Source organism: Amblyraja radiata, chromosome 6 (assembly GCF_010909765.2).
Source record: "Amblyraja radiata isolate CabotCenter1 chromosome 6, sAmbRad1.1.pri, whole genome shotgun sequence".
In the NCBI taxonomy this organism is placed as follows: domain Eukaryota; kingdom Metazoa; phylum Chordata; class Chondrichthyes; order Rajiformes; family Rajidae; genus Amblyraja; species Amblyraja radiata.
Genome location: NC_045961.1, coordinates 35063661 through 35081913, shown reverse-complemented (window position 1 = coordinate 35081913; position 18253 = coordinate 35063661). Strand labels below are relative to the sequence as shown.

Genomic DNA, 18253 nt, shown 5'->3' with positions numbered 1-18253 from the left:
TTTCCTGACGTCCTCTGAGTGAGGGCTACATGTATATATGTATGTAGTTTGTTTTGTTGTGCTATTCTTATAACAAATGTAAAGCACTTTGGCCAACGAGAGTTGTTTTTTAAATGTGCTATATAAATAAATGTGACGACTTGACTTGACTTTTAATGGAGATTCATTCACAATTTTATGCAGCCAGTGCACTCTAATTTTTTCATCTTTTATTTTCTACTCTGCTTTTTAAGAGTAACTAGACCAAGTGCAGACCCGTTGGGTCTGTTTTCCCAACGGCGTTTGCGGGGGGGGGGGGCAGCGGCATCACACTCACACTAACCACCCCCCAAACACACAGGTGGGGGTAGGGGGGGAGAGGGAGACGGGGTGGGGAGAGGGGAGTATGAGAAAAGGGGAGGGAGGGGAGGGGAGAGGAGGAGGAGGAAACGGGAGTGATTTGTGAAGGAAAGTAGAGCAGGATATGGGGTGAGAGAGGGGGATGGGGACAGAGTTGTGGGGGAGGGGGGGGGTGGGGAGGGAGGGGAGGAGGGAGGGAGGGGGAGAGGGGTGAGGAGAGGGAAACATAGAAACATAGAAATTAGGTGCAGGAGTAGGCCATTCGGCCCTTCGAGCCTGCACCGCCATTCAATATGATCATGGCTGATCATCCAACTCAGTATCCTGTACCTGCCTTCTCTCCATACCCCCTGATCCCTTTAGCCACAAGGGCCACATCTAACTCCCTCTTAAATATAGCCAATGAACTGGCCTCAACCACCTTCTGTGGCAGAGAATTCCACAGATTCACCACTCTCTGTGTGAAAAATGTTTTTCTCATCTCGGTTCTAGAAGATTTCCCCCTTATCCTTAAACTGTGACCCCTTGTTCTGGACTTCCCCAACATCAGGAACAATCTTCCTGCACCTAGCCTGTCCAACCCCTTAAGAATTTTGTAAGTTTCTATAAGATCCCCCCTCAATCTTCTAAATTCTAGCGAGTACAAGCCGAGTCTATCCAGTCTTTATTCATATGAAAGTCCTGACATCCCAGGATGGGGGAGAGAGGGAAGGGGGTGGGGGAGGAAAGGGGGGAGAGGGAAGGGGTGGGGAGAGAGGGATGGGGGTGGGAGGAGAGAGGGATGGGGAGAGGGGTGGGAGGAGGAGGGGGGAGGAGAGGGAGAGGGGTGAGGAGAGGGAGATGGAGAGGGGGAGGAGAGAGGGATGGGGGAGAGAGGGATGGGGAGGGGGAGAGAAGGATGGGGAGTGGGAGAGAGGTGTGGTGGAGGGGAGGGAGGGATGGGGATGGAGGGAGGGGAGGAGGGAGATGGGGTAGAGGAGGGAGGGGTAAGAGTGTGGATGGAGGGGGAGAGGGGTGGGGGAGAGAGGGAAAGGGGTGGGGGAGGGAATGGGGGTGGGTGGCGGGGGGTGGGGGAGAGAGGGAAGGGGGGAGAGGGAAGGGGGGTGGGGAAGAGAGGGATGGGGGTGGAAGGATGAGGGGGAGGAGAGGGAGAGTGGTGAGGAGAGGGAGATGGAGAGGGGTGAGGAGAGGGAGATGAAGAGGGGGAGAGAATGATGGGGAGGGGGAGAGAGGGATGGGGGAGGGGGAGAGAGGTGTGGGGGGGGGAGGGATGGGGTAGGGGAGGGAGGGGTAAGAGTGTGGCGGGAGGGGGAGAGGGGTGGGGGGAGAGGGGAAATAGTAGGGAGGGATAGTGGAAGGGGGAGGGACAGTCCATCTGTTCCCCATTCCCTATCACCCCCAATCCTCTTTCTCTATACCCACACACGTGATGACACAGCCTGCGGGGGTGGGGGGGGAGGGGCTGGGGCTGGGGCTGCTGCAAAGGCATATGTAAATGGATCCATTCCGATTGGACATATGTGAGCATTGGGCATTGTGACATCACACAATGGAACGTTCACCAGGGGCTGGGGCTGGTGCAAAGGCATATGTAAATGGATCCATTCCGATTGGACATCTGTGAGCATTGGGCATTGTGACATCACACGATGGAACGTTCACCAGGGGCTGGGGCTGGGGCTGCTTCTATGGGTGAGAAGCAGTTTTTTTTTGAAATTTGGGGGGGGGGGGGGGGGGAGAAGGATTTGATTTAAAATGTGTACATAAACACGACAAAATTTAATCACGAGTGACTACTTAGAATGAAAAGTGAAATCTCTACCGAAATTGAAATAATCTCGGCGATTCTGCGTCTGGTGTCGGCGTAGCAACGAATCAAAGGTAGAAAGGCGGCCGGCAGGCAATATAATGTGGTGGTTTCCTATATTTAGCTTGATAAATTTATTGGATATAAATCTCTGCCAAGCAGTTTAAACAACAAGGGTCACAATATTGCACACATTTCTACCAAATAACAACATGAGAGAAATTGGTTGTTATAGATACAGAGCAGACATAAAAACTCGAACAACCTCCTGCAAAGAAAGAGGTTGTCCATATCACTTGTTTCATAAAAGCTACTTTTATTGCTCCAATAAACTGTTAGGTGTTGCATAGAATATTAATGGATTCAATTTCAAAACAGTTGTGCTATTGCAAATATTTTACAATACAGTTTCCACAAAATACTAGCTGAAAAAATTTTGTGATAACAAAACATTTCCAATAACAAATCTGGAATAATTCACAAATTCTGCGAGAGCAAAAGAGGTCTAATGTATATCAGATCTTTGGAAGCATCACTTCGCAATAAACATATATTGCATCTGGAAATTCCTTATCATACAGAAATAAGAAAACACAAAATTAAAGAGCCTGTCGTGAAACTGTCAGCTGAAATTAAGTTAAAGTAGCTTCCCCCAGGGTTAAACTTATGGAACTCCATCATTTATACATGTAAACTGAAGAGGTTGTCTATATCAGGTCAAATAGAGACAAATAAAATTGTCAAGGGGAAAGACATGGCGCTTAGTGTCTTTGCACAAGATTATTAGAAAATGTGCATGTTCACATCAAGTGGATACAAAGCTTCCAACGAGCACTTATTTCAGGACAAAAATATAGGAGGTTTTGATGCACCATGAATGTCTTCATCATGTTTTTAATTGTTCCAATAAACTGTCAAATGTTGCATCTTGAACATGTAAATGCATTTAACTACATCTTTATCATCAGATTTCTCGGCCCCAAAGGCCACCGTTAGAGAACAGAACATTTAAAACTATACTTTCTTCATAAAACATTCTACAGAAAAAGAAATACATATTTAGGAAAGTATTTATACTAAAAGTATAGATGTAATTTGAACTGCAAAGTGTGCTTCATACTATAACCTTGCACGTTAAGATTTGTGTTCACTTCATGCATTAGCTCTTTGTCCTACCCTTTATCAAAAGATAACAATGAAAATAGGTATTCATATGTTGAGCAAGTTAACATATTAGGATTATATGCTGAACCACAGTATCTTTTTTTTTAAATTTGCTAATTGTAAATGCATTTAGACACATCTCAAGTTTCAATTAGCACACGGTGCTGGAGGCAACTGGGTTGACAACAAAAAAAAAAGATTTTTTGCTTTGCCATTTTTATCTTCCAAATTTGGTATTAAATTGGGCCAGAACTTGCAGGAATGTCCTGGCAGTTCCACACAACTCTCACCAACATTGGGATTCCTGCATGAACATGGAAGTCCCAAGTTTGCTGGCCATTCTTCAATAGGGTCTGAAATTCAAACAGGTCTGGAAATCTGAAATAAAATGGAAAATTCTGGAAAAGCTCAAAAAGACAGTTGACTTCTGTAGAGAAAGAAACAGCATTGCAGGCCCAGGACCCTCTGTTAGAACTGATGGAAGGTCCTGGACCTGAAATGTTAAGTGTTTCTTTTCCACAGCAGCAACTTCAATGGGGCTTTGCTGGCACATGCTCTGATGTTCATTGACAGAATAGAATGGCAATTTGCTTCTATCTGGGCTATCTGCTAGGATCAAGGAGCATCTGCTAAACCTGCACCAGGAGGTTCCTAACACAGAAACAATAAAACCATTTATATGGAGTATTTAATGAACTAGTTGTCTAGTTAAATACCTTGTGATTTTCTAGGCCAATTGGTTTGATTACTTTCACTTTTAGATTTGTCTTATTAATTTTTACTTGTTTTATAATGCTTCCAAATATCAGGTTTCGTGCTGGCTAAGTCTGAGAGTGCAGTTTAACCAGCTGTCAAATATTCTGCTGTTTTGTGGCCAAGACATATTGTGGTCTGCCATGTTACAGCCTCATGTTGTGCAAGTTCCTGCAGTCGCACAGGGCTGCCATTCATAATTGTGTAAATATTTAACACATACATTAACTTCTGGCCCGGTGCATCTGATGCACAACAAGAGATGGAACAGTTTCCTCTAAATTCCTTTTTTTATTTAAAAATTCTTATTCTTTTAAGAAATCAAAATATGTTCTTGCCACCAAGTATAGTGTTAATTATATATATATTTAACATTAACACTAATCAGTCATGTAAGCAGAGTTATTGAATATTGTGTAAATAAATAAATGTATGCAAACATTAATCATCTTTCTTTAAGCAATGTCATAACAAATCATTACAGAATTAAATCTCCTAGCTTTGAATACCAACTTTATTTTGCCAAATTCACATTGTTTAAATGGAAACTCTACTTAAAGAAGCACACCAAATTAATATTATGGTCTGTATCTCCAGCGAATGACAAGCCACTGTTTACTTCTGCTCTATCATTAAGGACGTACTTGTGCAATTCATATCTGATAGTGATGGATTGCCCTTGTTGGATGAGATGATCATAAGTGAGATGATCATAAACAACAGAGAACTACAACTTAAGGCAACACATACAGCAGTACATAAGTCCCCAAAATAGTATGTTAGAGATAGCTGAGCCTTTCTCTCTAGTTTAGGCAACTGACAAGCTTGTCAAAAAACATGAATGCTTCTGGTTTGCAGCAGCTTTGCAAACCATGCAAAAAAAAACATTTTCAAAAATACTTGACTATTACAAATCAAAGTCAAAAGTTAATGTACTTAATTAATGTTTAATGTTTTATGTGACATTCTTAATTGTCACTGTATGTCATGATGTCACTTGCGGGCGGAGCATCACGGCAAATTCCTTGTATATGAATACTTGGCCAATAAACGTATTCATTCATAACAAGTTTAATTCATTAATAACAATTAAATTAACTCAAATAATTCACATGAATGTAAATTATAGCACTTAATTTTTTTTTACCTTCAAAATCATTATTCTCCATGGAGACATTTCTTGTGCAAAAGCAAGTGCAGCAAATTGTTGGAATTTAGCTCTTTGCCATTTAGTCCATGAAGATTCCAATTTTGGAGTGTAGTCCTGAACTTGCCAGCTAACAGCTGTCACCCAGTAAAATATGTCCCAATGCACAGATGTAATAATCCAAACCTTTATAATTTGTCTATGGGGAGATGCTGATCTTTCCGAGATAGTCCATTAAAGAAGTTGAGCAATATGCCAATTTTGCTCAAATATGCTGATACACAGGAAATATTACTGGAGCTAAAATTTCCAATAGGGATGTGTAACAGAACACCAAAACAAAATGTGCTAAAAGAAAAATCTTAATAAAATGTTACATTAAGATGTTACATTATTAAATAGAAATTACAGTAACCTAAAGTTAAAATAAGAGACAAGAAAAATGTTTTTAAAAATTCAACAGTGTATACAATAAATGTATGCTTCTTACATTTATCGTATACACTGAATTTTTAAAAACAGTTTGAAAAAGATAAGATATCTAAATAAATAATGCTTTCAAATTCAAGTTTATGGTCATACGCACAAGAATGGTGAGGTACAGGCACAATGTAAATCTTGTTTGCAACAGCATCGCAGGCACATAGATTCCAACAAACATACAAAAAAATGTATGCATAAATTATACTAAATGAAAGAAGAGTACAAAAAAACAAGAGGTTACTACAAAAATATAATTTTTTTAAATGATCGAAAATGTGAAGGTGGGCTACAATATTCTGTTGTCTAGGTAGGATTAGGATTGCGTTAGTTGGTCAGCTGTAGAAAAGCAGCTGTTCCTGAACATTTCAAGAAGAGTTAGAAGAGCTGTGTTCTTCAGGCAAACAGCTTCTAAGCTTTAAGCTTGAGTAAACACTTTTGAGTTTCTATTTGGAACCTATCCAAGGAAGAGTTTGAAATCTGTCACTGCAGAAGTGCCCATCAGATATGAGAATGGGACTGAAGCAAAGTAATTTTGATGTAACGTGCTTTGTTTTTTCTGTTACCCTACTGATTTTTTCTGTAACAAGACCTATCACTTAATGTCGTTTTTTTGTAAACCAATTACTGAATGCATGTGGGCAGAACCAAGAAGCTACATTAAAAGCCACAGAAGTCTTTATAGGTCTCAGGTGATATTTCTTTCACTCTATACAATTTTTCTCAGGACTTACTATACTTAAGCCTTACTAGTCCCATCATTGCACCCGAAGCATATTGTGAATGAGTATTGAGATTAAAATATGATATGAACAAAATAGAACAGTCATAAACAGTAACTAAATCGAGCACTTCTATAACCATTTGTAATGAATTATAGTTGTCTTTCGAAATGAGCTTCCAAGTATATGTTTTGCTAAGGATCAGCGAGTCTACAATGTTGAATCACAATGGCCATTCTGCATAGGTAACCATCATTCACTGTGATGGTTGAACCACTATTAAACTTCTGATACAGTTGCATAGCAGAATTTTTTTTAATTGACAAATGATTTAAAAATCAGGAGTGTTGCCAGTTAAAGTTAAGAGTGCTGTTGACACGAAGACACATTAAATTCTAGAAGATGAGAGCCATTTTAGAAAAAGAATCTAAGTCACCAAGATTCATTACGCTAGTCAATGTATAAGTTTTATATGTTCAGTTGCCAGGACGAGAGATTCAAATTTAACATCAAGTAGATTACATGATAATTTACTGGGTTGGAGTTTATATTCCATTTGTGTGATAACTGCACATTTCCAGAGAAATAACAGCCATGCCAAAGAAGTAATAATAAAAGGGGAATATTCAGTTCAAATTTGAGGCATGTTGCTACATGAATTGCAACATGCATCTCACAATGTTATGCATTCAGATTAAATTGCTAGAAGGTCAAGGAGAAATATTGCAAAGCAGTGCACCCTGTGATTAGAAAATGCTTTAGATTTTTTCATTTAGAAAAATTAGAATATTATTTATAAGGAACATTTTCTTTTAATTTAGAATGTATAGTCAAGCCAAGAATTGTAAACATGATGATTGCATCATATTCTTAAATCTTTGTTACTGGACATAGCCTGAAGCAATTTTTACAAATGTATTTTTGTTACCATGCTGCTTATAGCAACCTGGTTATTTTAACACTGCCCTACTTTCTCTATATTCTTCTTCTCAGGCAGCCCTTTGGGATCGAGGTTAACTTGCTTCAATTCATTTTGATTTATTAATGACTGATCAAGCCATTGTCATTTAGAATCATAGTCAGAGTTTTACAGTGTGGAAACAGGCCCTTCAGCCCAACTTACACACACTGGCCAACATGTACCATCTACACTAGTCCCACCTGCCTGCGTTTGTCCCACACCCCTTTAAACATGGTCTATCCATGTACCTGTCTAAATGTAGTCAGTTTGCCTACCGCAAGAACAGGAGTACGGAGGATGCCATCTCAACGGCACTTCACTCCGCCTTCTCCCACCTCGACAAAAGAGACACTTACGTAAGAATGCTGTTCATCGATTACAGCTCAGCATTCAACACCATTATACCATCAAAACTGATCACCAAACTCGGTAACCTGGGCATCGACCCCTCCCTCTGCAACTGGATACTGGACTTTCTAACCAACAGACCCCAGTCTGTTAGGTTAGACAAGCACACCTCTTCAACCCTCACCCTGAACACCGGCGTTCCACAGGGCTGTGTGCTGAGCCCCCTCCTCTACTCCCTCTTCACCTATGACTGCACACCTGTACATGGTACTAACACCATCATCAAGTATGCAGATGATACAACGGTGATTGGCCTCATCAGCAACAACGATGAGTCGGCCTACAGGGAGGAGGTCCAGCACTTAGCAGCATGGTGCGCTGACAACAACCTGGCCCTTAACTCCAAGAAGACCAAGGAGCTCATTGTAGACTTCAGGAAGTCCAGGGGCGGCACGCACACCCCCATCCACATTAACGGGACGGAGGTGGAACGTGTTTCTAGCTTCAGGTTCCTGGGAGTCAACATCTCCGATGACCTCTCTTGGACCCACAATACCTCAACTCTGATCAAGAAGGCTCACCAGCGTCTCTTCTTCCTGAGGAGACTGAAGAAGGTCCATCTGTCTCCTCAGATCCTGGTGAACTTCTACCGCTGCACCATCGAGAGCATCCTTACCAACTGCATCACAGTATGGTATGGCAACTGCTCTGTCTCCGACCGGAAGGCATTGCAGAGGGTGGTGAAAATTGCCCAACGCATCACCGGTTCCTCGCTCCCCTCCATTGAGTCTGTCCAAAGCAAGCGTTATCTGCGGAGGGCGCTCAGCATCGCCAAGGACTGCTCTCACCCCAACCATGGACTGTTTACCCTCCTACCATCCGGGAGGCGCTACAGGTCTCTCCGTTGCCGAACCAGCAGGTCCAGGAACAGCTTCTTCCCGGCGGCTGTCACTCTACTCAACAACGTACCTCGGTGACTGCCAATCACCCCCCCACCCCCCGGACACTTATTATCACTTATTATTATTTATTTAAATCATTTGCTATGTCGCTCTTCCAGGGAGATGCTAAATGCATTTCGTTGTCTCTGTACTGTACACTGACAATGACAATTAAAATTGAATCTGAATCTGAATCTGAATCTGAATGTTTCTTAAGTATTGCGATAGTACGTGCCCCAACTACCTCCTCTGGCAGCTCATGTTTTTGGGAATCCAATTGTGAATCTTTGTTGGTGGAGGGTGGTGTTGCATAGTGGGACAGTTTGTTATTGGACTGTTGTTTTGCAGACGTTAATATTAGGCCCATTCTTGTGAATGCTTCATGACCAAGTCAATGATGATTGGAAATCAGACTCCAAATATATATACCCATGCATCATCAGGGATTTGGACTGCAATCGGGAAGCAACATTCACAGTTGGAGCTGTCCTGAGGGTTGTGATGCTCCAGGCTCCAAATTCCATATTCTTCCTTCAGACTTCCTCCCTGCAATCCTGCTCCTCTCTCCCTCTCTTGCAAGCTGCTTCTTGACCCCTTCCATCCCCTTCCCTGGATCAGGCATCATCCCCCCTTTGATTCTCTGCTCTCTATCCTCCATTCCTTTTCTGAGCAGCTTTCCTGAGCCAGTGTGTGAGGCTGATGTCAGCTGATGGTGGGAAGCGTGCTGGACCCCACGAGCGTTCTGAGTATGGGCTTCAAAACTACAGAGCCTGAGAGGTCCCACCCTATATCTGCTCACTTTGTGTACACTCATAACCTTCCCTCTGAAACATTTACCTTTTTTGTCCTGCTTTTTTCCTTTGCTTACTCCACTAGCCGGGCCTCTGTGCACTTTCCAGTTGACAGGCACAGCACTTGCAACCTACCCCATACACCTAAACACAGCTTTCCATGTGCAGTGGGTGGACCATTGTGCAGGGCAGCTGATTGCAGTGATATCAGACTAAGTAAGGAGTTAACTGGTCCACTGCACTGCAGTGATCCTGGCCACACATCTGCTCCATCCTTCGGCCCAGTACTGATCTGCAGGCAAATGGGACTAGCTTAGATGGGCATCATGGTCGGCATGGACAAGATGGCCAAAGGGCCTGTTTCTGGGTGGTATGACTCTATGCTCTTGGTTGCATTCCAGTGTTATTGCTATCACGTGCTATTACGTAATTATTCTGAAAAAAGGATTTAACAGCTACAAATGGGATAGTCTAATCAAGGGTAATAAATACAAGCCAAATCCTTCCTTTACATTAATTTTGATTCCAGGAATAAACAGTTAATGCCACAGCAATTGTGTGTGTGGAAACTTTCCAATCGAGCTTTCAAGTGGCAGTAGACAGAGTGCCAATTAACAACATTAACAACATTTAAGAAGTGTGCTATTGTGAACATTTTTACAATTTAAATTCCACCTGGAAAAATTGATTTAATTGTAAAATATGTCCATAATTATAAAATGTATCAGAAGCTCTTCATGGAGTATCACCATATATTGTATATACAAACCAATCAATCAAAATTTATTTATAAAAAAATCAACAATCAAAATAAAATATCACAATTCTATGATAATTATTTTCTGCTCTACAGAGAATCAAAATAAGGGATAATTCAAATGTGGAAACAAATACAATAATCAGTGAGGACTAGAGTGCTTCAGTATCTGAAATTCATGTTTAAAACTGCCCCAGATTTTTTTTTTAAGTTACTCAGGAATTTGCCTGCTGAACTAGTTTAAGGAATAGCAAGTAAATTCACTTCAATGGAGAGGAATGGCTGTACAAGAAAAAGAAAAAAAGAATCAGGCAATTTAATTTTCTTAGAATTCATTGAGTTCTTTGGTCCCAGTGTTCTCAAATCCAGCCCAGCACTGAATGAGAGACCAGGAGACTGACTTTGTGGTTAAGTATTCTTCATGGTGTTCAAGAGAGTGGTGCACACATCCCTTAATTTTCCAGCATTTAGGCTGGCAGGTTAATTTCCTTATTATTGAACTTTAATTAAATTATTCCTTTAATTTAATTATATTTAAATGTCTTTATTTGTGTGTAATAGTTTTTAACATCATTTCACTTCTAATGCACTATTTTTTCTTTTTTTTTTGGTACTGGAACATTTTGGAAGTTTGCAAATGTCAAAAAACATTAACAAATATTAAAGTTAAACAACAGTTTAGATCGCAGGCTAATTAGTAATAAATAATGATAAATAAAAAATTATAAATTCTTTCCAAGACTTTTAATAGCTTTTTTTCTGGGACTTATCAGTCTATATCAGTCTTGTCTAGATCTTCACACATTCTGGCATAGACTGCTTCATTTGCTTGGAAGTTGAGGATTGGAACTAAACATTGTGCAATCACCAATAAATATCCCCACTTCTGACACGATGAAAGTAAGATAATTGAAAAAAAAAACCTAAGATGGCAAGGCCCAGAACACTTCCATGAGAAACTCCTCCAAAGATGTCCTGGACTGGTCTGATTGATTGCCAACAACCTTGCTCTGTGCATTGTGCATGACTCCAGTCACTTGGTCAAATGCTGCCTTGATGTCAAGGACAGTTACTTTCACAGTTTCATTTCACCTGTGGAATATAGCTCTTTGGTCCATGTTTGGACCAAGACAGTGATGAGGTCTGGAGCTGAGTGGAGACAACAGGTCATGGTGCAAGTCAATGGTGAACAGGTTTTTGGTAACTAAGTGGCAGTTAATAGCACTGTTGATGACATCTTCCATTACTTTATTGATAAATTGTGGTCCATTGGGTTATACTCTTTATCTGAATGCAGCAGTAATGGTAGGAAGGACTGAAGGCATTTAAAAATCAGTCACATGGGGTGGGTCAGTCAAAGACTTTTAGTTGTTTTCTGTGCAACTGATTCTGGCTCAACCAATTGATGGCATTAAATCCAGAGAATTCAACTGCTCTGAAGAGCTTCATCATTTGAGCCAGAATGGTTTCAGTTAATATTAGTGGATCTGGAAATGCTGAGGCACAGCTTACCTTACAAGTCCAGGGTATACATGAGGATTTAGAAACTGACAAGATACAACTGAATACATTTTTGTATTTAACCTAGGCTGCAGATTACTATCTCATCAAACTGCCTGCATACCTTTAAAACCTAAATTGAGCATGCAGTAATAATATATATAAATATAGTAAAGGTTGGCAACATCACAAAGTATAGAACTTGAATTACTATAATTTATAATCTTTTTGAAAAATAGGATTATTTTGCACATCAGAACATAATTGATCATTCCATTAATATTGTTTAATAATACATTATTGAAATTCACTCCAACAACCCTCCCAGGCTTAATATATTGATTATATTGATATGCTAATTTTCATAGCTGCCATGTTAACAAGCCAACTCACATTCTAAAGAGCAGCTACTGCTGCATGCATGTGCCTTTTCAATTTCCACAATAGGTTTTTGATTATCTTCAAATGTGGCAGCCAATTAGTGTCAAATTATTTGTAGCTATGCTGTGAAGTTGGTGTCAGGTGCAAAAAAATAAATGGATTTACTAATTCACACCATAACTTAGTACCAATTCATTCTATTACTTTGAACCCAAGTAATTACTATCATTTTTTCATGTTACCACACATTTTCCTAACTGTACTATCGTTACTCTTACTAAAGACATCATTAAATATTTAAGAACATATTTAGAGAAGCAAGAGGGTGTAACTACAACTGGAGCTTAACTCTGGTGAAAGGGCTATGCAATTAAAGTGGGAACTGCATCTGACAGATTTTGCCTCACATGTTTACTGATGTGGTGCTGGGAATTTGTTATGTCTATATCAATTGTGTTCCTTCAGTCCATTGCATCATCGTTGTGAATTCCACCCTAAAAGGCCTCAGATAGATCCAGCTGATAAATATTTATTGAAATCAAGCATAGCGTCCAACAAAGCTGAAGGGGATGAGGATGTAAAAAGTAAACTGATCAGTCACACTGCAATATGGCTAATAAAAATTACACTGATTTTAAATGTTATTCATTCTCAGTTCTTGGAGGGGCATGAGGACACTCTGAGAGTCCAGGCATCTCCGCATTCCTGCAAAAGCAGGTACTCTCTAACTGAACTTGTTCCCATGATATTTTAATTGAAAAACTAAACATACATAATCATTTATTTCCTTAAAGTCATGCCAATGGACACCACTTCAGAAAAAAAAGAAAATTAATGCTCTCCTTTGTCAGCCACATATCTTTGGATTTTCAAATTTATTTAATCAATCCTTTCATAACGCTGCTTTTATGTAGTTATTCTTATACATTTTCACAGGAATTGAAGTATTCATTTTAAATCTCACTTTATTATGCTTATTAAACCAACATCAATGACATTTCAGTTCAAGTTGGAGTTCTTACCTTCAGGCTTATATTGAACAATCATATTCACAACCTGGCCAGCTCCCTTCAGAGCTGTTGCAGCCTGTTCATGTGTGGCCACACGAATATCCATCCCATTTACCTGAGCACAGGCAACAAAATAAGTTAATTTGCAACAACTTGATTCCTATATTTGTAACTACGTTTAAAATGAATCCCACTGGCAGTACATGTACCATAAACAGTTTAGAATTGTAACTAGTTTCCAAGTCCTTTCAATCCCTTAAGAAATCCTTCCAACCCTAAAGAAATTCAGCTATGATCCAAAAACCAAATATCAAATTCTAACAAAATTATGATGAAATGAAATACAGAATTATGAATTATATAAAATGCAAGTTTTGGCATTTGCTATATTCATCATTAACATTATAACATTATAATATATCCTAAGTTATCACGCTATAATTTTGGCCTTTAAAGTGACTTTAGCATTAATTTATAAACACGATGAATTGTGTGCACATAATAAAAAATTATGATTAAATTACAGTTTCTATCACACTGCAAAATAAAAAACAAAAGGCATTTGAACAATGCAAAAAGAAATTGCTTTGCATTTTAGAGGGAATGTAAAAAAGCGAGGAGATAGAATGCAAGGGGTGTAGTGGCTGATAGGAGAAAGAGATTAGGCGATTGAGATACGCATTGAGGGTGGTGAAGTGGGTGGACAGATTGAACCGAAGGGTGGAGCAGTGAAAGTGGTGGGAAGGCCAGAGAAAGCGTAGTAGGGGAAATAAGAGGGGAGTTACTGAAGCAAGAGCAAGGCTAGAGAATTGGAGAGGATGGGACCAGAAAGCGAGAGCGAGATGGCTGGAGACATTGAGAGGGGTTAGAAGTAAGAAGGGATAGAGGACAGAGAGAGGGAGTTGGGGCAGGGAGAAGCACAGTTGGTAGGATTAGAGGGATGAGCATGGTTAAAGGAGCAGATGAGGTTAGATAGTGTTTGGTGTTAGCATGTAGGAGAGAATGCTGTTGGAGTAAGAGAGGGAGGGGTCAGGGGTCATTTATTGTGCTCTGGAAACATTTATTGTGCTATGGAAACATTGAAATGAGCCATGCACCATCACTGGAACTATTCTCTTTCAAGTTTACAAGAATGGAGAAGATCACATCAAAACCTCACAAAATTATTAAATGGCTTTGACTGGTGAGCTGCTGAGAGGATGTTTCTCCATTGATTGTGCATGGCTCATCTCATGTGACTAAATATTTCAGCAGGCATGTCTTATTTATGATCTTTTACAGAATTAGAGGACAATTTGACAAGTGAAAAGTATTTAAGGGAGTACAGAGGCAAGAAGAATTGGTAGGGAACCAAGGATGAAAAACGGGTGGATTAAGTGACAAGAGAATAATTATGGGACAAGTTAGGGCTAGGAATATCTTCTTTTGCTTTAACCCGTTAAAGAGGAGTTTGCCAAATATTTTTTCCTCCATAATTATCCTGGATGCTTATCTTATTTTTAAAATAAGATAAAAATAAGATAAACGTCCAGGATATAATATAAACTCTCATAAAAATTCATTGGTTTTGGTTGAGAAGCTTACATACATTGTTAAGTACTAGAGATTAAAAAAAAGGTTGGATGGATTAGTAGATTGCCTTCTACTCAGGTGACAGAAAGCAAAAAACTATTAACCAGTTAGCCTGAGATCTATAATTGGAACATTTTACAGTTCATTGTCAGGGAAATAGTAGCAGGAAACTGAGAAAACCGCCCCATAATCCTGCATGCTTTTACAAAGGTGAAATTGAGTTGGATAAATTTATTAGAGTCCTTATGTAACATCCAGAGTAGATAATGGGGAACTAGCATATGCAGCATATTTGAATTTCCAGGTAGTTTTTGAGACCGTGCCACCTGGTTTTCACTGTACCTCGGTACACGTGACAATAAACTAAACTAGACTACTGCACAAGATTAAACATTCATGTTATGAGGTGGGAGAAGATATACAGGTTAGAAAAGAGCAGGCTAACCAACAAAAACATAGTCAGCAAGTTGTGATCTTCACCATCCAGATGGGGAAGAGCTGCACTCGACTTATAAGCAACATGTTCAACTTCCCCTCCTATTTATTAGCTCATCATATGGAGATTTGCCACCACCCTCCCTCTCATTGTCACAGGTCAAAATTCTGAAACTGTCCACCGAGCAGCTTAATCCACTGCACTGACCTCATGAAAGTTCAAAATAAAAGCTATTCCCTCCATCTTTTCAAAGGAAAATAGGGTATGGACAATAAATTTAGGCCTTAAAAGTAATCTTCATAGAATTAGAATGGATGCAAAACTACAGTATTTTGTCTTCTATCTTATCGTTACATTTCTGGTTCTCATTTGGCTGCAAAGGTTCTCACTATTACTTGCTCAATGGATTTAATGGCACTATTCTGTGCTGTACTGATTTTATATTTTCCCATATTTAAATTCCAATTGGCTCTGGTTGGCAGTCAGTAATTCAAAATGATGGTTGTGATCTACCAATATATATTCTGCTTAATTATACACCCTTGCATTCCAAGTGGAAGTATTCCGGGTGGATTTAATCACATGGCGTTTCAACAAAATATAGGAACAAACATTCATCTTTGGTCTGCAATTCCAAACGTTCCTTTCTCTTTACAGATGCTGCATAACCCGCTGAGTTCCTGCAGTAGTTTCCTTTCGATATTTGAAGTAATACTCGCTGCTGGTTACAAAGAAAAACTCAAATACACTGGTAAAACTCAAATAACCCAATGCTTTGGCATCTCACTTATTGGGCTCTGGTCCCTGTCATCCCATGAAACTTACTGGGACATCATTTCTGGTGCTCCCTTTAAAACTGGGTTCTATTTCTCATGCTTGCTTTAAATTCACCAAGCCCTTTCCATCAGTTCATAAATCATAGGAGCAGAATTGGACCATTCGGCCCATTGAGTCTACTCCGACATTCAATCATGGCTGATCTATCTTTCCTTCTCGACCCCATTCTCCTGCCTTCTCCCCTTCAACACCCTTACTAATCACGAACTTGTCAATTACCGCTTTAAAAATACCTAAAGACTTGGCACACACAGATTTCTGATTCACTACCCTCTGGCTAAAGAAATTCCTCCTCATCTTTTTAATGATATATCCTTTTATTCTGAGGCTGTGGCCTCTGGTCCTAGACTCTCGTACTAGTGGAAACATCCTCTCCACATCAGCTCCCTATCCAGCCTTTCATTATTCGGTAAGCTTCAATGAGATCCTTCCTCATCCTTCTCAACTCCAATGAATATAGACCCAGAGCCGTCAAACACTCACACATTAATCCAGTCATCCCCGGGATCGTTCCCATGTTCATTTTAAACACGCCAAGTCTTGTCCCTCGTGCACATTTAAAAATAATCAGGTTCTGTTTCCTATGCTACTTTTTTAAAGAGAGCAGGTCTTCTACCCACACCCCCTTTTAAACCAGGCCCTGATTCTTATGCACCCTTGAAATACACACAGACTAGTTTCCCATGTCTAATGTTCAGCCTGCATTGAGAGAAAAGGAAATACAAGCAAGATGGGCAGTAGTTCAGTTATGCCTCTAGATTGAAACGTTAAAAAATATTGATAAGTGCTGAAAAAAAGGAAAGGGACCAAAAAAAATCAAGGTTTCTGAATATCGGCCAACAACACCCTTGTGTTCACATTGCATTACTTCTTGATCCCCAAACACATACAATTTAATATTCTCATCAATACCTGCATCTGTCTATTTCTATGAACTTCTCCAGCACAATATCCCACCAGAACCCTGCGCTGCACAACTCTGGCCCATAATTTATTTGACTTCTTTATCACTCTTCATGTATGTGTCTTCACTTACTAATATCTGAAGCTCTGGAAGCTTCTCTCTAATCACTTATCCTTCATTCTTCCCCATGTTCATGAATAAGAGGCTGAAGATTGATCTAGTCTATCTTTGTCTACATCTTTCATCATTCCACATGGATTTGATGCTGAAGCCATGGAAAATTAATGACTGACAGATCATTTGCGAAGAACTTCAGGATTCTTTCTTATATTAATATTGTTACATAAAATCCAAATAGTTATTGTGAAAGGATAATGGTAAAAATTGCAACAGAAATAAATAATTATCTCATGAATACAAGTTGCTTATATTCATGTGTGATTATGTGCTGCCCCCATCTGGCAACTATTAGTATTCCTATTAAAAAATCCTCTTTTAAATTGAAGATAACATTCAGAGATAGAAAGTAATGACATTACATTTGTCCTTACTCCCTATAGTTATATTATATTGAGAGAAAAATTAGTACATTAAACAAAGAAAATAGGTGCAGGAAGAGACCATTTGGCACTCCTACCACTTTCAATTTTGAAGATAGCTGGAATGGGCTAGTGGGTAAAATCTAGACCTAATGGGCCTGTGTCACTTTGGTGACTTTTTAGGCGACTGCAGACTATGCAGTCGCCACATGTTCGCGGGTGGTTGCCGGGTGTCGCCTTCATGGTCGTGAGGAGTTCCCGCATTTTGGGAACTAGTTGCGGCCTCATTATGGTCGCCGTGAATTTTTCAACATGTTGAAAAATTAGCGAGAATTTGGAGAGTAGCGAGAATTCTCGAGCTGTAGCTGGGTCGCCAGGAGGTCATAATGGGTTGCCAGGAGGTTCTCGTAGGTTGTAGGCGTGTGAATTATTTACACAGCGCTCCCCCCGCTTGCCCTGTTCCCCGCCTGCATAACGGGCTGGTTAAGGAAGCGATATGTGTGTGTGTGTGTGTGTGTGTGTGTGTGTGTGTGTGTGTGTGTGTGCGTGCGTGCGTGCGTGCGTGCGTGCGTGCGTGCGTGTGTGTGCTCCACTTTGATAGTCGCCTTTTCAGTTGCCATTTTTTCAGGGGACTGCCGGCAACTTGACAGTCATTGGCAGTCCGCTGAAAAATTGCCTAAGTGGGACAGGCCCATTAGTTAGCTGTTTTTTTCTTTTGGAATGCTGCCGTATCAACTCTGGAAGTCTGTTCATACTAAATTTATAATTTATTTGGTTTCAATCAGAACATAATGCATCTTCTACCCAAATAATATCAAGGCAAATTCAAGCAAATTAGTATAACGTAATCAGTGCGGCAATGTT

The 18253-nt window shown here is 40.0% G+C and overlaps 1 protein-coding gene across 6 annotated transcripts in view; it reads right to left on the bottom strand.

Moving 5' to 3' along the window:
* Positions 1-18253, bottom strand: part of dlg2 (discs large MAGUK scaffold protein 2) — a 652656-nt gene that overhangs the window by 331142 nt on the left and 303261 nt on the right. For all 6 annotated transcript variants that reach the window (XR_004412314.1, XM_033022520.1, XM_033022521.1 and 3 more), the window contains one exon: positions 13114-13216. Coding sequence is in view for 5 of the 6 variants with exons in the window: in XM_033022520.1 (XP_032878411.1) it covers positions 13114-13216 (103 nt within the window). In the remaining variant the exon portion in view is untranslated. The remainder of the gene's footprint in view (positions 1-13113; positions 13217-18253) is intronic.